Source organism: Astatotilapia calliptera, chromosome 9, assembly GCF_964374335.1.
Source record: "Astatotilapia calliptera chromosome 9, fAstCal68.1, whole genome shotgun sequence".
Lineage (NCBI taxonomy): Eukaryota > Metazoa > Chordata > Actinopteri > Cichliformes > Cichlidae > Astatotilapia > Astatotilapia calliptera.
In genome coordinates this window covers 24,244,966-24,270,267 of record NC_137430.1, presented here as the reverse complement: position 1 = coordinate 24,270,267, position 25,302 = coordinate 24,244,966, and the positions used below count along the sequence as shown (strand labels likewise).

At 40.3% G+C, this 25,302-nt stretch overlaps 1 protein-coding gene across 1 annotated transcript in view; it reads left to right on the top strand.

Annotated features, from left to right (window-relative positions):
• The first annotated feature begins 289 nt into the window (after positions 1-289).
• Positions 290-25,302, top strand: part of LOC113029246 (cadherin-7) — a 116,889-nt gene continuing 91,876 nt past the window's right edge. Inside the window, exons 1-2 of the mRNA XM_026180022.2 lie at positions 290-1,143; positions 6,257-6,837. Of these exons, the coding sequence (XP_026035807.1) occupies positions 6,601-6,837 (237 nt within the window). The 5' untranslated portion in view covers positions 290-1,143; positions 6,257-6,600. The remainder of the gene's footprint in view (positions 1,144-6,256; positions 6,838-25,302) is intronic.

Here is a 25,302-nt window from a genome sequence, read left to right as displayed (position 1 = left end):
TAAACCACCTGCTTCAAAACAAATACCAAAGTCCAAACACTGCCTAGGCTCGATGAGAATTTGTTTTGCAAATGCATGCGTTATTATCTGGAAGGGCTGGCACATATAGTGTGTTTACTGTCACTAATTAGGATCGTAACTAATACTGGTTGGTCTCAGAGTCTGTGACTGTAGAGGTGCCGTAGTTTAAGAGAGGCCAGCCTTATGCTGCATTCTTCTGTCACCACAGGAGCTCAGTTTGCTGCTAATTGGGCGAAAAACAAAACTCCGGGAGCACAAATGTGGAACTTCAGAAAAAAAGCGTACTGAATAAACATTGTGTTTTAAAAGTGTGAATTATTCTGGGGAAAAAAAGAGAAATACGCACATGTGCCTAAGTGCAAAATTTCCCAAAATTAAAAATGAGAGAGTTCTTTTAAACATGTGGTAGCTCTCAAGATTTAATTAATTCTCAAGGTGAGGGGAGATGCTAAATTCCTCTCGCTGGTTGAAGGTGTCAATAATTTTGTATTGATTTTCCTTTCACTAGCAAGGCAATCATTTCACAGTACGCATGCCATCTGCTGCCAAAAACTTGGCAGGTTTGAATTTTGGTTCTTCGTCCGGTTTGCCAAAAACGCTGCGTGTGTCTCTGGCTCCCTCCTTGCCAACTTATTTTGGTCAAACTCTTTCGATAGGCTCCCTCCACTCCAGTCAGCGAGCATTTGGCTCAGATGAGAGCGTTTCCTGTCTCGCCCGGTGTTCCGATTCCCTCGTTGCCTTATGTTAAGAGAAATATAGATACGTACCCAAAACCCTGCAGCTGGGGTTCCCTGCACAGAGTCAGCACTGCGCAGGAGGGAGAGAGAGAGAGTGAGAGTGAGAGAGTGCGTGAGAGTAAGAGAGGGGGAGAGAGAGAGTTGGAGAGCGAGAGAGAAAGAATCAGACTTGCCACATCCCTGCCAAGGGTGAGCATTTACGCGCGATCCGGTAGCCGATCTCCAGCAGCCGTGCACCGCCATCAGGACTAATTTCATCATGAAAACTTTCAAACTCTTTATTTTGACATAAGCCGTTTTTTTCTGCGTGTGCTGGAGAGAAGAAGCCCAACTTCTACCACGGCACACCATCCGTGTCGCGGTGAAGTTATTCCATCTTCTTTGGGTGAGTAATTTTAATAGATTTCACAGCTGCAATCATGTTTCGAGTTTTTTCTTTCTTTCTTTCCCACATTTTTTTTTTGTTAATGTATGCGCTACTAGGGCTTTGCTTTGCATTTTTTGTCCCGTCGCTTATTCTGTGATTAGTATTCCGTGGACACGGATTTCCTGCGGCGGTCGCTCACAGAGATGTTTACTGTCGGCGCTTTCGTGCTGCCCGTTTCCCATCATGTGCTCATTTGCCACCACTCTCCGTCCTCTCCTGCTTGATTTCTCCAAACACTGAAGTTGTCAAGATGTTCACTCGATCTTTTCCTTTTTCTTCTTCTTTAAATTATCAAAACGCCGCTAGGTCGATTAGGGAACAGGTGCGCCCTGCGAACTTTTTCTGCATCTTGCAGGTGTCGGCAGCCAATGCGCAATTATTGATAGTTAACAGCAGGGTCAAAGAAACCAGGTCGCCTGACTGTGCAAACCTGACCAGAACAAAAGGTCTCTATAGAGAGGGATACCTGCTGATTTGCACTGCAAAGGGTCACTCAGTATAGAAATGAGCTGCAAAATCTCATTTCCTCCCTCCATCAACCTACATAAAGGAAAAAATGCCTGAAGCTTTAAAAATGAACTTATTTTCAATCATATTAGGAATTAAGACTTTTCTAAAATGAAAAGATTTGCCCTGTTTGAGGCTGAGATACCCTCACATGCTTCGAGGAAATTCATGAAACTAATAACTGCAGTGGGAATAAGCGGAACCATACCAGAAATTGGCACAGCGTTCCACTTGTTTAAGGACAAAAATGACATTATGAATCAATATACAATAAAATGACTCACTGAGATGGTACTTTTTTTCCCCCAAGTGTCTGTTTAGCTTTCAACAAAATGCCTCAAACTATCTGTGCAAATTGGTTCACTCGTGTTACTTTTATTTTTATCCTGCATGCCACATAGTCGCCATAGTGAGAGGAATGAATATACAGTTCATCAGCTGCTTGATTTATTATGTTTATTAATTCGGCGCAAGCAATTAAAGATATGATTGTTTTGTGCGTGTGTGGAACTGAAGGTCAGCATTTTCACTTCTTTTAGAACACTGTCCTAGAAATACCTACACAAACCTTAATAAAAAACAGGTGGCTTTGCTTTCTTACAGGAAAATTAATAACAGAGAGTTTTGATTTAACATTGTTCCACTTGCTGTTTGGTAGACAAACAGTGATTCAGTCTGCAAGTCTGGCATTATTTTCAGAAGTGCTTTAATATAGGTGAAAAAGGCGATTGTCTTATTCCTGGCCCTGAGCACATCCATCTACATCTTGACATCTTTTTCCATGCAGCGTATGAAGCATACAATGTCAGTCAGCTTCTTCCAGTGCAGGATGCCAGGTGAATTTAAATGAACGCGAGATGAGATGTTAGAAATCAGCGTGAGGGACGACCACCTTTCAACTGGAGAGCTCGGGTTCAAGCTCCTGCGTCAGCAAGAGTCTGATCTGTGTGCACTGTAAATATCCTTGAAGACCCGCCAGGTATATGGCCACTGTTGCTCTGCAGCTGACCCTGTGCTCTGATTTCTTTATAAAAAGACAAGCAAGGAGAGAAGGTCTAAGAAAAATCAATGAAATGTCATGCTACTATTATTTATATGAAAACTGCTCACATACAGCTCCTTTTTTTTTATTACAAACAGACCTTTAAATGTCACAAAACACACAAAAAGGCTAGATCTATAAGTTCTCCAGTGAATATACTGTACACCTATCACCCACAGCATTAAAATCACCTTCTCAATATTATGCAGGTTGTACTCATGCTGCCAAAACCTCCCCCCCTCTCAAAAAAAAGAAACTGCTCTGACCCATCCCACCATGTGCACAAAACCTCTGGGGGCGTCCTCTTATGTCTGGCACCATGATGTTGGCAGCAGATGCTTTGTGGGTTGTGGTGTGTGGTCCAAATGGTTCCTAATTTATATATTTTTTCCTTTCTTGTAGTTTCTTGAAATTGGGATCTGTGGAAACTGAAATATGAGTTTAAAACCGACATCTTCAGCTGCTGTTGAGAGCCTGCTGTTGTTAGGTGGTACCATTGCCATCGTGGGGGGTGGGATGGAGGTGGGAGTCTGCAAAATTGTTTAGTTGATGGGGTGGTGTACAGGCCAGACATAGACATGAATCACAGGACCCAAGGATTCCTAGAAGTCAAATGGATCGATCTTATTAAATTTACCTATCCAGTAGTTTTAATTGCGGCCGTATGCTTGTATGACACGTGAATCTGTCTTTGTGAAGTGTCCCAAACCATAATTGACTTAGGTTCACAGACGTTTGTGTAGCGTGATCTGCCCCCCGGGGAGAAGACACTGCACGTTCCCAATGATGGAGGAGAATATGGATCAGAGGAAGCGTGTGACTGGTTACTGAGCGCTGTAGCACTGGTAATCCTGTTGTGAGACTGGCAAATGGGATTAGAGGACTGTGTGTAAGAGAAACAGAAGCGAGGGATGACCGGGAGGCTTTACATTCATGGCTTTATCTCACATTTTCACTTCATTTAAAGTCATCGCGTTGACAACGGCCAACCAAGAGTCGGCTTCTTCACAGGCAATCCTGTGTGTGCTTTGACCATTTCGAAAGCCTGATATTGCTAGACTGAGTGAGTCAACTTTATGATTATATCTGAATATTTTTAAAGCAAAAGAAAGAGTTTTTTTTCTGCATCGTTGAAAACTAACTGAAGCATTTAAGGGATATGGCACAAACATTGTGAGGGCTTTCAAGCAGGATGACCCACCGTGTTTTTTCAAAAAGAAGAAAAAACTGCTTTTAAATGAATAATAATGGGCAGCCTGCTATAGTGAAGGTAAAGTGCCTGTGTGGTTTCCCAACTGTGCCAGTCTCTGTGTCCCTTTGCTTTACAGTATTCCTCCAGTGTTTGGTTCCACCAGCTTACTTACTAGGGGACAAAGCATTTGACAGTTTTTTCTCTGTTGTTATACCATCATTGAGTCCCCCCCCCCCCCCCACACACACACACACACACACAAAACTTAAAGCCAACTTGACATCAGCAGAAAAAAAAGAAAGAAACACCAGTCTCACAAAACGCTCTTGGTATGTTCGTCTCTGTTTGCCAGTAGTGAATTTATTTCAATCACTTTCAATTGATATAATACGCTTTAATTCTTTAAAATGATGAACAGCTTAACTGCATTGGGAAAAAATTGATTTCTCCTACTGCATGAGTTGGCTAATAACTTAAAATCAAACAGACAGTAAATCAACAGAAACTCATTAACTAAAAAGCCAATATCTGCTTTACTGAACCCACAGTTGCACCCACAGCTGCATCAGTGTCATCTCCAGCCTCCCGTCTCTTCGTGTTCGGGATTTCGCGAAATGAGAAGCATTAACTTGGCCGCTCGGCTCACACTGACCCTGTGCCGATATTCTCTCCTACAATACCACGGCTGCAACCTGCCTTCACAACTCGTGCTGCCCTGCAGCCAGATCTGCTCCACTTTCCACCTCTACCATTAAATTGTCATGTAGAGGCAGTGACTTTGAATCTGTGTATTAATGCATATGCACACATTACAGATTTAGTATGTTTAGCATACGTGGGGTTTTTTGTGTGGTTTTTTTCACATTGAAAGCAATGGCAGATCAGAATGTTATCATAGTGTTCTGGATAAAGCTGTGCCCTGTAGTGGTTTATGTGCTTCTTGCACTTTGACCAGAAATATTTATTTAATATGCATTTTTTTAAAAAAGAAAGAGTTTGAGATGCTTTTAGAAAAATAAAAGAACGTGTTGAGGATGCTCCTCACATACAGCATACACATATGTGTCTGCAGAGGTGACAATCATGCTGTTGTCATTTCAGTATTAATTATTAGCGCTGGCTAATGACTTTGCTGTGGTGAGGTACAGCAAACGACTTCCACAGGATGTGTGGTGTGCTGTTTTTATTTTGCTTGGGGGGGCAGAGAGGAAGTAAAATGAGAACTGGAGAATCTGTGTGGGAAGACAGAGGTCACTGTATGCCAAAGCAATTACCTTCCTCATCCAGGGCCCTGCCAATGCGCTCGTAGAGGAGAGAGAAAGAGAGGTCAGTGAGGAAATAAATACATGTATGGTCAAACACTCAGTCTTCTGCACGTCTGCTTTAGAGCACCTGCTGAAGTTTAAATGGCATTCGTATCGCCTCAAGTTCATACAAATGTGCCCGAAAGCGTCGCTCCCGTGAGCCTCCTTCACAAATATTTATTGAGGGAATTTGTTGAAGTTCTAATTAGGTGTCAAATTAGACAGACAAAAGCAGCAATATTATGAAGTTTATATAATTGCTCAACTGCCAGGATGTGTTGTGACATGAAGAACATTATCTGTCAGGAGCCGATGCTTTTCTCTGCTCTGACAAGTCTTCATGTTCTGGCATCTTTGGGGATCTGTCACAGAGCGAGGATGGCAGCGAGATAGATCCCCTTGCATGTGCTCGGACCGGGCAACAGAGTGCTCGGAGTAGAGGTCAGAAGAGCCCGGGCCATCATGCTGCTGACAGCTCAGATTTATTTTTAATCCAGGCGATGAGAGCTAGCCACACAGATCATGTGGCTTGTTAGTGTTGAATGGCGAGCCCCTCCGCCATTACACTGCGATTTTACACAAAGAAAATGTGACAAAATAATGACCTTGGTGAGGGAAAAACCCAGATAATTGAGAGCCAGCTGAATGGCATTTGATTGTTATTCCACGCAGCGGCTGCTGTTTCTTTCGGTGTGAAATCTCTTGAAAAGCCAGGTCACTTTCCCTCCATCAAAGCCTTATTAACATTTTGACCTCAACCAATTGTTCTTTGTTGTGTGTGTAGGTTACAGTGTGTACATGAAGGGCGTTACATTGATTGCGTTTAACATATTTACTGTCTGCTCATTTTTGACCAATTTCTTTATGATTGGTGAAAAATGTCATTATCATTGCATCAGCAGCCACGTTACTTGCTGCCCAAAGTGGCTGCAGTCACAAAGCAATTTTGCTGACAGTCCTTCCTCTCTCCTCTCCTCTCTGTCTTTGTCTCTTTCTTTTTTTTCTCCTCTCTCTGTGTTCTGATAGGTGCCAATTATAAAGGCCCTGCATTGAAGCCTCTCCAGCCGCCAGTGACCCTGTTAGCTGGCTTTAATGTCAACGATCTGGCTCCAAAGTGGAGGGAATTACCTCACTTTTAGTCTTCAATCAGGCAAAAAAGAAGAGCAATACAGCAAAATGCAGAGCTTGACTCTTTTTCAACCCTTGTGCTCTTTTGAGGGTCTGCCTGCTCTTGCTTTCTGGTGAAACACAGGGTCAGGACTGTGTGGATAAAACCCTGAGGGTTTTGACATTTCAGCTTTTCTGTCTTTTTTTTTTTTTTTTAATTTTTGCTCCTCTTCTGGCCTCAGTGCTTTTTGGAAAAAGCCCAAATGATCTGGTGGTGTTGCTCAGGCATATGCAGAGCCCTGGCTCTTCTGGCACTCCTGTTTCCCTTGCAGGAGAGGAGCTGCTGGGGTCTCAATCCCAGCTCTGGGGATCTGGAGAAGTCTCCACACTCTGATCCAGACCCCTGGGATGTCCCGCACAGAAACAGACGCAGCTGGGTATGGAACCAGTTCTTCGTATTAGAAGAGTACACAGGAAATGAACCTCTCTACGTTGGCAAGGTAAGCGATCCATTAGCACAGTTTAGTGTGTTGTATATGTGCAAGAAATGTGACTGAGCTGCTGTTCAAATCAGCACCTACTTGTGTTTTTTATTTATTTATCATTTTTTTGCACGTTTGCTGCACCTGCACAATAATACACATATCAATAACTCCTTACCACAATGACCTGCAAAATCTGGGACACAGCAGGGTTTCAGAGAGTTGTACATATTCCTATTGTCCTATATAAAATGCTGAACAAATGAAAACACCAAATGCAGACAGTGTGGGAGGACATTCTGCATTTTATTGCGACAAGGTTGAAGCATGTGCTTGTGGAAACACGCAGTTTTAGTTTGGAGATCGACAAGGTAATTTGCATTGTAATCAGTCCACAGAAAAAGGTATATATATTACTCAAATGTGTCTTTTTACAGTAGGTGTTTTGCCAAGGTCCAAGCAGATAGATCAAAGTAATGCCTGTTTTGGCAGGTAAATAAGTACAAAAACCTCCCAATGACATTTAAAGCAAGGCATAAATGGCATAGTTAACGCGAGGGTACACTGACAAAGTGACTAATCATGCTTTTATGAGATGTGGCAACACTGCTGGTAGCATTTCCTTAGGTAAAGACCAATAGTGGTAAAAACATAGGCCGCTTAACTGAGTAATATAGCATTAAAATACGCCTTTATAAGAAATTTTCCAGCGTTCACATTTTAAGTGCGAGACAAAACAACGCAGTGTACTTAATTATGTACAATTACAATGCAGGAAGTTATTTAGAGAACTTTAAAATTTAGTTTGTAGTTCATTCATCTTTAAACGGTGTGGAACTAGCCAGTAAAGGCTTCTAAAGGCACTCTGAGGACATGTTTATATGTGTAATCTCACACCTGTAGTTTTTGCTTAGACACAAGTAATTGTACTTCAATTACTGACATATCCATTAGTAAAAGCTTGATCTTTCAACTGTAATACTTTAAATTAGTTTAATACATTGCAGCATTACTGTGAATATTGAACAGGCTAATCCCTTCGAAAGGGGATGTTTAAAAAGACTTACCAAAGTATCTATGCAAGGCCTTTTCTAACTTGGCAGGGAATAGAAAGATTATCTATAAAGCACATTTTATACACAGAGGCAATTTTGAGTTTTTGACATGCATTGCTCTGAAAGAAATTCAGTGCAAAAAAAGTACAATATCCCCTGTGAGTGCAGTAGATAATAAGTAGAAGAATTTGTTTGAAAAAGAGATGTAAGTAGCATAAAATTGACTTATTTTTGTTGAATGGAATCACTATAGCTGAAAATGAATCATTCAAAGAGGTGCAGTCAGTGAAAAAGTAACATTCAAATCAACTTTAAGGGAAAGCCCCTCATAATGTATTTTATTAAGAATTTTTCATCGAGGTGTAAAGAAGTAAATATACTGTATACTCTATAGGTAAAAGTACCTGACATCTGTAGTGTAATACATTAATGAGTATCCACAGGTATTTTTAATCCAATACTAATGCTGGAGTAGCCTTCTGCAGAACCATTAGTTTGCAGTGTGCAGAAGCATTGCTCCCCAGCTTTCAGCGCTACAGGATAAATGGACAGCTCCTGTTGGAAAATGGCTCTAGCGTGTGCAGTGCAAGCCAGATGGGTCTTGGATTGGTCTCCAGATCCCTGTTATCTTGGAGAATTTTCTGGTCTTATTATTAAATTAGTTTTCATCTTTCCGCTCGTCTGTAGGATAATCATTCTCATCTGCATGTATTTGCTAGTTCTGCTCTCACAAGCCCATTTCCTCGCTGTCTCTGAACTGGATTAGCGTCTCCAGCTGGAATTAGGATACATTTGACTGTCCTATTGTTCTCCTCTGTATTATTTTTTTTTTGCCAGAAGGCTGCTAGAGCAAAGCATCTAAATCAAAATGAGCTTATTTGTGACATTGCTGGAGTTCAGCTAAAGGTCATTTCTTGTCCGCGGTCATCTTAAATGCAGTTTTGTCTGATCTGTGTGTCCCCAGATATCTGTTACATCTGACTACTGAGGAGAGCGTTTTTGCTTGTGAACATCTGTGCCGTGTCCTTGTCCTGCGTTGCCCATTTGAAAGTTAAAAAAGAGAGGTCAGCGGCGCAGTCAGGAATTTCTAGTGCCTGTTTTCTTTTACACATTCTTGTGTCTGATTGCTTTTCTTGTTAGTAAATCCCAAAGGACATGAACAGACTGATTACTTATTCATAGATGTGTTGAGATCCGCTTATTCACATGGAATATACACAAACTCATTTGCAAGTAAGCTCCTGACTAAGAGGTCCTTTTATTTTTCCATTCAAACACTGATTCATCCTTTATGGCTTTTTTTTTCTTTTCATTTTGTAGTTTTGTAGTAATTCATCTACCAATCCGGTGTAAAGACAACATAGCAGCAGGCATGTAAAAATCAGACTGGTTACATCTTTGCATCTGACCTCATGCCCGAGCCCAAACCCTTTGAGAAATATCAAAAATCTGATTCATTGACTCCCTGCGGGCAGAGCAGGCTGCCTGGGAGCTTGAGAAGCTGTCACATTATTTGTTCCCTGAGATCATAGTTGTCACGTAGTGTGTGTTTGTTTGATGTCGCAAGGGCACACTGCTGCTGTAAAAAAGCGTGGGTGGGACACCCTGACCTTGTGACTCAGTGTGAGTGACATGGAAGGTCCTGCCATGTCACGAAAATGACCTTACTGGAAATGAATTCTTCATAAATAAAAAAAGAATAAAGTTACAGCGCTAACACACACAGCCCTAAAATTCCCGGCAGGTTATAAGCAACAACACCAGAGTGGCACAACCAGTAATTGCTTTTGTCAGAAGTATCCGGATATCTAATATGACGAACAATAGGAATCCATGTCCAAACAATGATCCAGTCACAGCACAATTTGGCCATTTGTTTGGCTGGAAGCAAAGGCAAAAATGATATAGTCAGTAGGAAATAGGAAGTTATCACTTTGGCCTGGCTGCTCCCCGTATCTGCAGTCTGCTTGGCTTTAATGCATTCTGTCAGATTCTGAATTTCACAACCAAATGTCTCATTATGCCTTGGCACTCAGCCTCGGGTAAGTGTACTGGCCTGGAATCAGCGGCAGTCAAATCAAGCCAGTGGAAATATACATTAAAGAACCTCAAACTACACAGCCTCCACCGCAAATTGTCAACACACTTATTTAAACAAGTGAAAACGCTGGAACAAGTCATCCACTTAACAAACGCTTACTGGTAAACATGATGTGATGCGCATTTCCTGCGGGGTGTTCATGTGGCTAAATATTTGCCTGTGTTGAAACAGCACTGTGTGGCATCTGCTGAATAAGCGGTGTTAGGAGGTGTGAAATTTTTTTAGATCTTTGTTTTTGTTAATGCATCAACATCACTCGCCTCGCAATTCGGAACACTTTTTCCATGTTCAATAACTTTTCTAAATCCACTCCCACATGCTATTTTTCATGGATCTGTTTGTGTTTGAGGAGCGAGAGAAATTTGCAGCCTTTGAGGCAGAGTGCTGCTTCACATCACAGGAGGTACAAGCGCACAGAAGCAGCCCTTGTGCTGAACCGCACTTATTTATAGAGATGTCTTCAAAATTAGCCATCTAACTAACCATCCGAGTAATGGATGGACCAATTTCACCTTATAATTCAAGCGGCAGTTGGGCAGCAGTAGCCGGGGCTCTTCGGCTACACTCAAAAGCATTTCTTTCAACACAAATAAAAGAACCCTTACGAAGAGCAAAAGACTAGAAGCCGTCTCTTGATGGAAACATCTCTGGCGCTGAGCTATCAAATGTACAAAGGTGCCGGAAATTCAACAAAAGAAACAGAATTTTCCGTTTTTTTGTGCAACAAGCGTTTGTTGTGCTTTTTATTTTTGCAACTTCCACTAGATATTTTTTCATGTGCGTGCATTATGAGTTATTTGTGACCCGACATCGAGAACTCGGTGTTCGGAATGACAGTAATTCAGCTTAATAATCAAACAATATGCATCGTGGGCAGCAGGGACAGTCCCACAGATAATTACACCAGAGTGAACATAATGTGTTACTACTCAAGCCACTTCATTAGCATTCTTTGGAGTGTTCACTGTCAAATGGGTTAGAATCATAGCGCACAGGCAACTTGCAAAGGTCAGCCTCACTAGCGTCTACTCACACTTGCTGGTGCCACAAACACCGCACAGCTGGGGAGTGGTGAGAGCAGCCTGTTGAGTCGGAGAGGAGGGTGATTCAAGCTGACACGGGGACATCATACACACAAGGGACAAGAGCTCACATAGTTGGGAGCTCGAGAGGCATCCTGGGGCCATCTGAGATAGTGGGAAAGCCGTTATTCAAGCCAGAGAATCAAAGAAGATAAAAACAGCAGTGTAAACCAGACAGTAGGGTAGTTATCAGCAGGGTAGGAGGGGAGACAGGATGGGGACATTGTTTACTCTTGGACTCTCTCACACATATAGGGCTGAAGTGAATATCAGCAGGGCAATTTTTAAAGCAAATTTGGTGAAGTTTGACTTAAAGTCTAGAAGGAGGTTGGGACAAAGTCAGGGCAAAGCCGTTTATATGAGGTTGAGGGCAAAACAGACGACAAGCTGCACATGCAAATCATCAAAGAACACAGCTAATAATTTAAAGTAAGCTAAGTTGACTTTAGTGGCTGGGGTCTGACCAAAGATCTCCTAAATAGACATGAATTTTAGCAGCAAGGTTGCAGAGTTTCATATAGTTACAGAATTTGCCAAACAAGGTAATTGACCCTTAAACCAAACACAGGCTGGCTGTGAATGGCAACAGGTTGGATGTCTGCAAACATATGATTACATGTGGACAGGGGTTCAGTTTTATGCCCTTATTTGCTTTCTGGAGAGAACTTTTTGGTTTCACTTAAATATGAAGCTGTGGCCACCAGCATGTTTGCTTTGCTTAGCATAAACACTGGGAACAGAGTGTAACAGCTAGCTTGGTAGCCAGGTAACAAATTCAATTTACCAACACCCCTAAGGCTCACTAATTAACAGCTTATATCTAGTTTGTTTAATTTGTGTAAAAACTGAACTGTATAAACGACAGTTAGACTGAGGGTGATGTGCCAGGGTATTTCTTGGCTGTTAGCAGTTGCTTGGCAACCAAGGGAGGCTCTAGGAAGTTACCATGCCTGGCCAAGGCCTATTCTGGTGAAAAAGTGCATTCACCAAAATAGCATACTATTCATTTGCCACGAATAACCACAAAGGTTCCAAATCAGAGACAGACAATGACGTGTCGGTTTTGGAGTAATACAATAATGCTGTAGAAATGAGTTTCTGTAAAGCTGAAGTTACGCCACTTTGCATGTCTTTGCATCCATTTTTGTTTGGGAGGAGGGGTGGGAAGGATTAGGATCTTGTTTCAACAAGCTGAAGTAGTACAAGTAGGTTCTGCACTACACTATGAGAGGTAGTCTAGTTCATTTATTTATTTAACTTTTGTCGATTCTGACCTGAAAACAAGTCAGATCAAGCTTTAAAATTAGGGAAATTAACTAAGATGTCATTAAGTTTGCACACACACTTGTGGACAGGTTTATTTGACTTACTTTAGCTGGTTACACCTCCAATCAGGTGCAATTTAGAGAATTGTTAATTCTGTGGTGTCCAACAAACTATAATAAATGAATTAAACTGTTTAAAGCAATAAAATTGATTAACTGTAATCACACAACAGATTAGGCTTCATTTAAATTTGATCTTTGATATTTGACTTCATGCAAATATAGACAATCTCTGCACAAAGGCGGTTTTAATGCATAACATAATGGAAGAGCCAGGGCATTTTTAAAAAGGTGGCCAGCCCCATACCATTACTTACAGTACACTGCAGTAGCCTTAAAAGTGATGTCTTGCTCTTTTTATTTATTTATTTATTTATTTATTTATTTATTTATTTATTTATCTATCTATGTATTTATTATTTTGCTATAAGGTAGATCCTGCCAATCTATCATTTTTTAGGTACCTACTCTTATTAACATATTGACATATACTATTAGCATAATTTCCTCTGGGATTAATAAATTATTCTGATTCTGATTTTGATAATTGCTTATGGAGGTATGACAGCAATTTGCACCATGTACATTGCGAAGTACACCATGAGGATTCTTTTGGAGGTTGTTAAAGTTGTTTTTTATCGAGCTGTTTATAAAGCTTACAGGATAATTGAGTTTAACCCTTGTGTGGTGTTCATATTTTTGTTACTCAGCCAGTGTTCATGGGTCTGGTGGACCCGCTAGAGTTTTGGCTTTCCAAATTAACACTATCAAACAATTTTATGTTAAATTACTCAACAGATGTTTACTTCATCCCAATTACAAGCCATATGAACAGCAAACATGGTTAATTTTTTCCCTTTACCTTTGTTAGATCACATTTATGAATCAATGTGCTTCTCGTTTTTTGGTTTTTTTTATAAAATGTTATAAAAAAATAAATCAGTTATAATCAAGTGGAGTGAATGGAAAGACACAACACATTTACACGTGAAGCAATATGTTTCACAACTAAATGGGATCAGCTGCTCATCAATGGTGACATTAGGCCCAGGTTTGTAAGACAGGGGGAGGTGGTGCACACACTTATCCCACACTGTCCTGATGGCAGCTAGCTTATCTCTCTGCCGTCGAGCTGGTCTGTCGTCTTGGTTATCAAAACGGATAATCCTGGAAATTTTGTGGAAGTTTTCCAGAGACACTGATGCACGGAAAGGTTCTTGCCGGTTTCTGCATCCCACAGGGATTCCTGCAAGGATAAGAAGCCCAAAGTAGGTCTTTGGGGTTCTTAGATCTCCTTCCACCTCTCTCCAAAAACACACCTTCCTTCTAGATTACTGGAATCTAGAATAATTTTCTGGATGGAATCTGGGATGAAAGCTAAAATGAAGACTTGATGTCCTGCACATGAGTAACTGTCAGCCGTGTTGGCCCTGGCTTATCACAGTAACAGCTCTGCAGGGTGGCTCATTTCTTGGGCAAGAAGACCATTCAGTTTCACCAGTTATTGACATCCATTTTTCTTCACTTGCTGTCTGGTGGGCTTGTTCTGGTCCTGGAGCTGGCTGCAGATGGGGTACTCGTCTTCGTTTTGTTACTAAATGATGCTCAACCTCATCCTCTTCTTCAAAATCACTGTAAGACTCTGAATTTTCAGAAATGTGAAATATTCTGAAACCTCTTTGTCAACATCATCATCCGAAGCCCCTCTCTCTTCCAAAATCAATTGGATGGCCCTCGCAGCAGATAATCTTTTGCCATCTTGATCAGTTGTGATAAAGAACCACACTGGCAAAGTCTTATTTATAGTATTATGCCCCTAATTTGCAGGAGAGACAGGGAATGATAAAATAAAATTTGGATCCCTCAAGAAAGAGGGTAAAATGTGTGGGAATGTAAGAGCAGACGGTGTTGATAGTTGAATTTTTAACAATGTTGCAACTTTGTGCGGAGCAGGAGGGGAAGAAAACACTATCAGCAGCACCAGAAAGGAGAAAAACAGAGTATGGGAACACAGGACCTACACTTTCAACACTTTTATTAGACCTGGGTCCAGTGGACCCGAACACCTTGTATGTAATGTAAATGCGTGGGGGGAGGTACAGTATGAGGTCATTGAAAATTAGTTCGGATTTATGTTCTTCACAGAAAATAAGCCAAAGCCAATGAATTTCAGGTTGAAAAAATAATTAATTGTTTAATTTTTCTTTTGAGAAAAACTGAAAACGGGTCTCACAGACCCGAACACCATACAAGGGTTAAACAGGTGGGTGCGCTGTCTCTGAGGGAAAACCACAGTGAAAGGGTTCTATGAATATTTGTGCAGCCTATGATGGGCTTCACAGCTTGTTGTTTGGTGCGGTCAGAGTTTTGCGGTGTGGCCACCTCTACAGTTCACTTAGACTATTAGAATATATTTTAGTTCTAACCTGCAGGACAAATGTTACGATTTGTTTTGAAGCACACAATTTGGATCTGAGGATATTTAAAATAACATCTGATGTGAAGCCCTGAATGATCAATAGTGAGTTTTTTCCTCTTTGTGCATCTTGGCTGTTAATTTATGTTTTGAACATGCTTATTTTTCAGAGGGAGAACTCCAGAAATTGCTGGGCATGGAGACTGGTTTGATAACATTTTCTGAAGTCGGGATTAGAGTTTAACAAGATGCAAATGTTTTTGTTCCTGCTGAGACTGTGAAAGCTGTTGCAATCTGTCCATTTGACTTCAGCTTTTGAAACTGGTGCTTTTCACATACAGTGCATCAAATGAACCACAGGATTTAAAACATGGTATATTTTATTCATATTTATAAAAAAAAGGGAGAGAGAAAGAAAATCAAGATGTTAAAATGTTGTTGGCTTTATTCAGAGTTTACTTGAACATTTACACAAGCTGTTTGTATTAGATGTTTGCCTTTTAGGTGTTGCATTTAAAGCCTTGATTTACTCATTCTCCTCTCGTCTCATCCTTCAGCAGTATTTTTCAGTTTGATGGTGGGTAAAAAAAGACGTATGTGATTTCCACATTAGGATACGTTGTGTAAGAAAAACTGACTTTGTCACTGCTGGTTATGTTTTAACCCAGTTAAATATTAGGGGATATTGTAGGCGGAGGGAAGTTGTTGTGTATTTTCTTTCTGTATCTTTTTATGTGCATTTTTTTTTATCTGAATACGGTCTAGCTGAAGTTTCCTGAAGTGCTGATGTATTGAATTTTCGACATCCCCAACAGGTTTGATCTTGAATAATTCAAGAGAGGTCCTCAGCCTGCGCTCAGAGTATAGATGTATTATGAATAACTACAAAAGTTACGTTTTTAGTTCTCTCTATTTTTCCTCTACAAAGTGGATAACAAGTGGCCTGGAGACTTTTGCAATTGGTAGAATAGGGTTATCAAGAATTCTTCTCTACTTCAGTGACTAACGCAAGCATAACCTTCATACAGGCAGTTCATGTATTACAAAAAAGTTGGTTAACTTATGGTGTCTTCTTCCTTATAAAAGAGCTTGAGGAGTCTTAAGTATGCATGGGAAGATAATTCACCCGCCCTGAAATATATAGATATACTGTCTTTATTCAGTTGGAAAGTGAGGCAGTCAGTAGGTGGACATGTTAGTCAGCTATGCACAGAGCCTACTTGACTATTCTCCTCATAATGTAATGAAACTGTGCATCATTTTTATTTATTTTTTATTGACTGATCCGTAGCTTTTGATACTGTGTAAAATAAAAGCATTTTTTTCTCCTTTGTATCTGGAGTTAGTCTGAAGGGCTACTAGGCAGAATCCATGAGGTCTTACAAATGTTTCCTTAAACTGAGATTGTACATCGATATTGAGTTTTCCCATCTTTATCATATCTTCTGTACTCCAGATACCTTCAGAGAATTGTTCATTGTGTCAAGTGTATTTTGAGATGAGTTCATTATGTATTAGCCAGTGTTGCTTGGGGGGGGTTAAGTCTATCAAAACTCCATTCAATTTGATTGAAAAAAATAAAAACACAAAAGCTCTATGCTAATCTGATTGTTCCCCACTTCCAGAAGAAGTCTAATTTCAGAAACAACATATCTGAGTCAAAAAAACAGGTTTCTTATTTCGGGTTAATAATAATAATAATAATAATGGATTGGATTTATATAGCGCTTTTCAAGGCACCCAAAGCGCTTTACAATGCCACTATTCATTCACTCTCACATTCACACACTGGTGGAGGCAGCTACAGTTGTAGCCACAGCTGCCCTGGGGCAGACTGACAGAAGGGAGGCTGCCATATCGCGCCATCGGCCCCTCTGGCCAACACCAGTAGGCGGTAGGGTAAAGGGTCTTGCCCAAGGACACAACAACCAGGACAGAGAGCCTGGGAATCGAACCGGCGACCTTCCGATTACAGATGCGCTTCCCAACCCCACGGTCGCCCCCGGGTTAAGGGAGGAAGAATAATTAAGTTAACACTGCAAGATTTCGAAAGATGAAAGCCAATTACATGTACAGTGGAACCTTATCTGGGTGAGTGAGAGTTGCTGCATGTAACGTCATGTTTGAAAGTACCACCTAAGGAGTACTACAAGGGGTACTTGTACCTCGGGGGGTACATAAAGTTCAGTATTAGCTTAGCTCAACAGAAAGTCTTGGCTGAAATCATTGTTGTCTCCTACTGATAATGATAGCCTGATAGAACAATGACACTACCAGACAGAGTAGAATAAAGAGTTTGTATTGAGAGAGTTCTCCCTCCACTGTAAAACAACTCAGCTGTTAACAACATGTTTAAGCTCCAAATGTCAGTTGTAAAATGATTCTGGCAGTCTCGTCCAAGCATCTGTCTTACTTGTGAAACATCTTTCTTTACAGCATGTTGCTCAATGTTTATCATTGGCATTATTTTAGCCTAGAGTTTGCTTTGATGTGGCTGTTAGACAGGTGGCTACATTGTAAGCTGGCTACTAGGATTCGTCTCCAGTAATTAAAGCTTTTATTGCGTTTTTGTCATATACCTTCCTTTTTGGATTTTCTATGAATTTATTTAACAAAGAATTATAGGTTGCAGTACATTTTTTGCACTTGAAAGTATTGTATTTACATAATACTTTACACTAATTAACAGGTAGCTAAATCTGTTTGCTAAATTACTCTGCTAAAACTATTATTAATATTGCTTATTACTTTATTGTTTCCACCTAGTTACCCCACTATTACCACGTTATTAATAAACTATAATAGAATGTGCCACGACGAATAAATATTTAGGCAACTTGTTTGTTTATGCAGATTAACCCCTGTTACAGCTGTTGCAGCTAACGTGTTTCTAAAGGTGCAACTCTAGCTTTGGTGCACTGAATTATATCGTACTTCTTCATCCAAGCCACCAATGAGATGGGCAGATTTTATACATTGCTCTGGGAACATCGACTGTTGAAGAATAAACTCAAACCTGTCAATATACATTTGCATTACTGTATAATGAGAAATCTGTCATTTCTCACTATACAACTTCAACAACTGTGAATTAATCATACTTTGTACGTGACAACCTAGCTTACTTTTCCTCTCCTCTAAACATATTGATAATTGCCCCCCAAAAATACTAAAATTGAGACTTTATGACCCAGGGGTTAATGTCACATTAGCTAAATCCATATTTTAGACTATACGGTTAACACTAGAGCTAATGTAAAAATGTTACTTTTACAAATCACACCAACCACATTAAGCATTGCTATGTACAGTAGCAGATTATGAGAGCCAATTTAAATTTGAGTATCACAAAACTGTGATTAATACTGAAAGTCTTCTTACATCAGGCTTCTTTCTCTTCGTAAATGGCTGAAGGGATAAAAATAAACAACTTACATTACTTTCTCACCTTAACCTGATTACTCTCAGTAATCTGCTTTTTTTTTATCTCCCTTTGTGTCTCTGTGTGTGTCCAAGTATGTGTGTTGAAACTGCAGCTATGCCAGAGTAACTTGAAGTCCTCCACCTCCTCCCATTCTCTCCACACACTCAGTTTTTTCCCTACCCTGCCCCCACACCCTCCACTAGACATTTCCCATCCAATAGATGAAGGGACCCTAATATGCTAAAACCGGGGATGCATTGGCCACCTCTCGCTGTAATTAAATTCAGTCATAATGAATCATAGCCCTTAATCCTAAAACAGGCTATATTTCCACTGGGAGGAGAAATGACCTACATGTACTGGAAAAGCTCTTGGTATAGCGTTTCTATGTCTTCCTTTCTTGGCGTCCTTTCTGAAAGCATGACAAATGCTCACAAACCTTACTTTGAACTGTGTTAAAAGTAAACGACAAGTGTTAGCATGCCTATTTCCATATCAGTGCTGTTCATTTATATACATATGGCACAGGGCATACTTAACAAAATCAGGTAGCAGCTTCAAACACCTCATAACAAGTCATGCCACACTGCAGGTTTTTCTAAAAAAAATGTAGCCAAATCTTCTTTCGTGCATTCTTTATGTTCAGCTGATGGTATGTGACTTGTGTAGCAATTTGATGTCCAACAGCCCTTTAGCTTTATATAGAAGAATTTGTGCATAGTAACATGAGGCAATTAGGGTATTGTATGAGCCAGTCATCAGACTAATGTCCATGATTCACAATGGAGCCTGTATACCTTTGCTCTAAAAGGCGTATTTCATCATTTGCAGACCGTGTTGGTTGCGGCCCAAGATACTGTCAGTACACTGTGTAAAATATGCACTTGGTAGCGGGAGACCAGAAATAGAATGCGTACTTTGTTTGCCTACAGATAAGAAAGAAATGCTGAATTTTGTTGCAATGGAGAGAAATCCATTAATTATGAATTGCATCTTTGTTTTTGTGGTTGAATCACCGTGTTGAAGTCATTAGTCGTTCTTTTTTAATTGCACATTGTCACTAATTGCATCACAGAATGTCAAATTTCACCTTTTAAATTCAGCTTTTATTTCGCCTAATAATAGGGTTGCACTATCATTCATGTTTAACTGAGAGCTGAAAAAACAGGTCGTTTTTCATCTGTACAGATTGCATGGTGTTGTTGAGGAATCATATACGAAGACTAAGGCCCAATTTACACCTGGTGTTAACATGTGGTGGATTAATGACATCCGCACGCTTGTGCATTGACACCTGGCAGGAAAATGCTTTCTCATTATCTTGATCTGTCTGCATTGTAATCAAAGATCACTTGCGAAATGAGGCAGAGTTAGCAGCAGTGCCACTTGCTGCTATAATTTATTTTGAATTCATTTTTTGTAAGGAAAGACTTGCGGTGACTAATAGGAAGGAAGCAGAAAGCAACAAGAGCTGGAATTATGTGACCTTTCAACTAGTTTCAACTTTAGTTGGTTTAAGAATGTGGTCACACTGCAATAATTGCCTTTACACCTGGGTAAAATACCATCACAGTGGAAACCATGCCACCTCCACATGTATTCTGAATTGTCCCACCTTGCATAGACACAGTTGAATGAAAAAGAGTTGTGTGCAAGTCCAAGAGAATAAAGAGTCTGTATTTAGAGATCTGTACTTAGAGTACAATGCTAATACTTTGCTGCTTTGCTGATATGAGAATCCATCAATGTTCAGCATTTTAGCATCAATTATATTTACAAAAAAAGCTAATTAGAAATAATTTGATGTCTGGGGCCTGGATCTCCTCCATGCCTGCTTCATGACCTGGGGGACGGGGCTATGGCTCGCTACATCCTCTTGCAGACCATTACATGTGGAAACCATTTGAATACAAGCGCGCTGATCCACACAGGTATGCACACGGGTGTTCACTGCTCGTTGTTACACCCCGGCCTAGGCAACCGGGGTGCAACGTAGAAAAACAAAGATAAGGAAAATAAAACCACGAAGGCTCTCCACCAAAATCCCAAAACGAAAATATCCCATGACGAAAGTATTAACAAACCCATTCACAACTATTTACAACAGACTATTTATTTACAACAAAACACCAAACTATTTACAATACGGGGGAGATCGCGACCATGACATACTGAAACACGAGGCTTAAATACATAGAAGGAGCAATCAGGGAATGGACCACAGGAGGGAAACACAGCTGGGGCAAATTAGAACTGACGAGACAGGGAAAACGTAAACTGAACACACTAAGATAACACAGACTTTCAAAGTAAAGCAGGAAATACATAACAGTCACGCAAAAACAAAACACTGACACACCGAAACGTAACATTTCCCCCTACCCAAAAATCAAACATGTAACCCCAAGTGAAAAGTTTGATTCAGACAAACGAAGGCTGAAGCGAAGGCAGACGAAGCTGATGAAGGCTGGAGCGGTCCCACTGACCCTCTAGCAGACGACGAAGGCTGGAGCGGTCCCACGGACCCTCCAGTGAAGGGAAGGCGGATGAAGGCTGGAGCGCACTGAACACACTAAGATAACACAGACTTTCAAAGTAAAGCAGGAAATACATAACAGTCACGCAAAAACAAAACACTGACACACCGAAACGTAACACTCGTAGACTTAAATTACACCTTTCTTGGCTGCTACTGCACATTGTGCGCTGTCTGTCCTGCGTGCTGCACAACAACATTGAATATTTAGTATTTACTGCTGTTTACACTTAGCTAGATTAATGCGATGGTGTTGTGTTTAGTATGTTGCTTTGGGTTTTTTTTGCTTGTTTTCTATTCTTCTTCTCTCAACAGGTGATCCAGGAGATTTTTTTTCTCCCCCCCTTTCTCACTGTCCCTCTCCCCTTCTGTTTTTCTTTTCCTTCCTCTTTCTTTCTCCCTTTCCTATCCCTCACTCATGTCTGTCCCGTCTGTAACATCTGAAAATAAAATATAATAAATAATAAAAACAAAGGTCGATCAAATGGACCAATACGGCAATGCCACGATGATCCATTTGGTAAAGTAAATCCATTGGGTATCCTTGTTGGTCTTCAGACAACAATTCTGATGGCTAAAGAACCAAATGGGACAGGCAAAAAAAAAAGAAAAAAAAAAAAAGAAATAATTTGATAATAGATTTACTTAGAATAATTTTTTTTTAAATATTTATTTTTAATTTTTAGCCTTTATTGACAGGAAAGCAAGAGTAACTGGCACACAGCCCAGGACAGTCTCAAACACAGGCATCTGCAGTAGACCTCCGCAGTGGCATGGGTCACCTACGCCAGCGGTCCCCAACCCCCAGGCCACGGACCGGTACTGGTCCATGTCATTTGGTACCAGGCCGCAAGAGTTGAGGCTTGGGTGTGAAATTTATGGTTTTCAGGGTTTTTATCGTTAACTCGGTTTTCCTGGGTCTTTTCCCGTGTTGTAGTTGTGTCTTATTTTGAAAGAAATGTTAGCACGTTACCGTAGCGACCAGAGAGCATTAAGGGGCAGAGAGAAGGATGTTACTCTCAATGTTGTTTGCGCATTTTCAGGAGGACGCTGCTAATAAAGTTACACAATTACACAGTGAATTTGGGTTTATTATTATATTTACAAAATACCACAGTTTTTGTCTTGGTCGTATCATTTTATTTTGTTGTATTTATCCACGACACCTTAAAGCCCGGTCCAGGAAAATATTGTCTGGCATTAAACCGGTCCGTGGTCCAAAAGGTTGGGGACCGCTGACCTACACAACCAAGTGAGCTATACCGGCGCCTTATTATAAATAGGAATTTTATTGCAATCCACCTTTAACCTACTAAAAACATACCCAACATACACTAAGACAATAAGCTGTATCCTTTTTTCCCCCAAAGGTATTTAATTTAAAGGCTAATTGTAATCACCATGTTCCTTGCACTCTCCTTATCTAAGATGAAAATAAAACACAAAAACCTGCGTAGCATTTAGCACTCGGATACTTTAGTGAAGAAAATGAACGCTCGTCATTACTGACTCCACATGGCTTATTTTGGAAATTTGATAGGATCACACTTTCACAACCCACGGCTAATTTATAAAACCATAACAACAATAACAGCACTGAAAAGTGCTGGTGGCTGAATCAATTCTCTTTCAATTTCAGGGACAATGGGGATAAGTGGATCTTAGCTGGTGCAGATAATGTTTAGTCGCAGTGTTTTTTTCTTTGCATTTTTGGAAGTTTTTTAAATGCTGATACAAACCAAGGACATTGACTGTGTGTGAATTTGCTTTTAAATGACGTCTCTTGTGAGCGATCTCTTTCTTCTTTTTCCTTTTCTTCTTTTTATATAAATGTGAGTCTACGGTAAAAAAATGTACCTTTACATAAAAAAGTCAACTGCTTTTATGACTGTATCAGAACTACGCGTATTAAATGGCTTTCATTCAAAAGAACATCAGCCTTATGCTGACAATTTGCTGTGGCCTATGGACAATGAAAGGTAAAGGTGCTAGACACATTATTTCCCTTCTTTTCAGATCAAATTCCATCCCTTTCAGTTCCTTTTTGCTTCCATTTTGACACACACAGCTGAAATTCTGTTAAATTTAGCTGCTGCGGAGAAGTTTGAGGGATTTCTGTGAAGATATCCTGTTCTTGGAACCAAGCCCATTCATTTTCTATGGCGGAGATGAGTTCATAGTCTGACAGTGTTAAATTATGCTGCGGGGCTAAGGCTATGCAAAGACTATGGGGTGATTCAGAGATGGATTGGGCTATGATCTAAGGTTGTTATTGAATTTGGCTCCTGATATCCCTCAGAATGAAGAATGGAGTCAGGAGAGTGATTTGCTCCTTTTTTTTCTTGGTGCGAGACTAAATATATTCACTACTGGAGGGATTGTGTACACATCAAAAGTCTTCCTTCCCAAAGGCCCTCTCATGTTGGGGTTTAATAAGGTATTTTATTGTTTGAAGTAGTACTGCTTGTTTGAGTTGTTTATAATCCCTTTGGATCGTAGCAGCACAGTCGGTAGTGTAAAAGAGATGGCATTATTCTTGTTTTCTTTTCTTTTTCCACAGCACTGGGCTTTCGTTACATTTTATAAAGCAGGTAGGCTTTTTTTATTCTTTCTCTAAAGAACTGGGGAAAGCTGGGGTCACAGGGCACATGCTGTACTTCAATGCCAGTTGCAGATGATTGACTTTATGCCTGACTATTGCATATAGGCGCTGCAGAGAAGAGAAGGAGTCAAGGTAAAGAAGCTCACGTAACAGTAACAGTCCTTGAATGTATTATAGTGAATGCATTGTGTCTGGTCTCTCCACCTGGTTGAGGCACTGGAATCGTGCCTGTCCCATTTATGTCGTTCTAGCATTTAGCAGTCTTTTGTACTGCTGTGTATTCTCCTGCTTGTGCAAAGTTTCCACTCCTGAGCTTTGGGAAAAAAAAGCTTACCAATTTCTGTGTTTAAAAATAGCAATCTTTTAAAACAATATCAAACACAATTAGACATTGCATTATATCTGGTATTGTGAATTCTTTGATACAACTAAGCGTAAATTTTGTGACATTTTTCTGGCAAAACTATCTAGAGTTGCTAAGCCAAGCAATCTTAGTCCCAATAGAACAACAAAAATTTCATTGAGGCAGACTTACTTTCTGACTACACCTTCTCTCCTCTGGCAGCAGCTGATTATGTATTGCACGTATCAAGCACGTCATTATCAAAACTGAAGCATCCAGCGTCTTACCTGTTCCCAAGTCATATCCAGGGAGTGGAGACTGGTTTAGATTCTGTGCTTCATTACATTAAAATTTGACTTTGCCACGTGTTTCTGGTATGTCACAGGTCTATACAGGAAAAAAAATAAAATAAAAAATGCGGCAGCACGGTGGCATGGTGGTTAGCACTGTTGCCGCACAGCAAGAAGGTCCTGAGTTCAATTCCACCATCAGGCCGGGGTCTTTCTGTGTGGAGTTTGCATGTTCTCCCCGTGTTTGCGTGGGTTCCCTCCGGGTACTCTGGCTTCCTCCCACCGTCCAAAGACATGCACTTAGTGGGGATAGGTTAATTGGATAACCCAAATTGTCACTAGGTGTGAATGTGCGAATGAATGAGAGTGCGAATGGTTGTCTGTCCCTGTATGTTGGCCCTGCGACAGACTGGCGACCTGTCCAGGGTGTACCCCGCCTCTCGCCCTATGACAGCTGGGATAGGCTCCAGCGCCCCCCGCGACCCTGAAAAAGGATAAGCGGAAGCGAATGGATGGATGGCGAATGGATGAAAAAAAAATGCTCAAAAGGCCTCAAATAAATAAATAAATAAATAAAAAAAACGTGGTTTACTTGCAACTTACATGCAAATATATATGGATAACAAAGAGCTCTTCTTTCAAGGAAGATCCAATTTTCTTGCATGATTAGTTGTAAATTAGATGCTTCTTTCTGAAGCATGCAGAACAGATTCTTAATGAGTTCTTAATCACGCCAAGTTTTAAAGCAATTGATTACAAAATATTACAAAATGCTGCTAACATTTTCAACTGTCATTTAAATTTTGAAGAGGCATGCAGTGTTTAATAATACAGAGTGAGAAATCTGTTCCTTTAGGTTTAAATCATGCAGAGGACAAGCTGTAGCACATACCTAGATGAGTGAGAAGTACAACTCCATTGTGGCCATCTGACAGGAAAGAAAAATTGGCACTCTGTGTGATACAGTATACGAGCACAGTTTGACTTTAAACTCAAGCAGAGAGATGTGTCATAGATTTGAAATAGACTGAGAACATACATATATTACACTTGACTCTGTTCCTGAGCTGAAAATTGGTTCACTTTTCAGTTGACAGCAGCAGTACAATTTTCTGTGCAAAAGCTTAGAGCTGCAGCGATTAGAAAGAAAGCGAAATAATACAATATTATCTAGTTTGATTATCTATTAATCACACACACCAAAAAAAGCTCTTTCAGCCTCACAAATATATAGTTTACCAGCCGTATTTTTAGTGTTTTCCCAGTGAACAAAAACATCACCTGAAGACATTACAACAAAGAAACATTT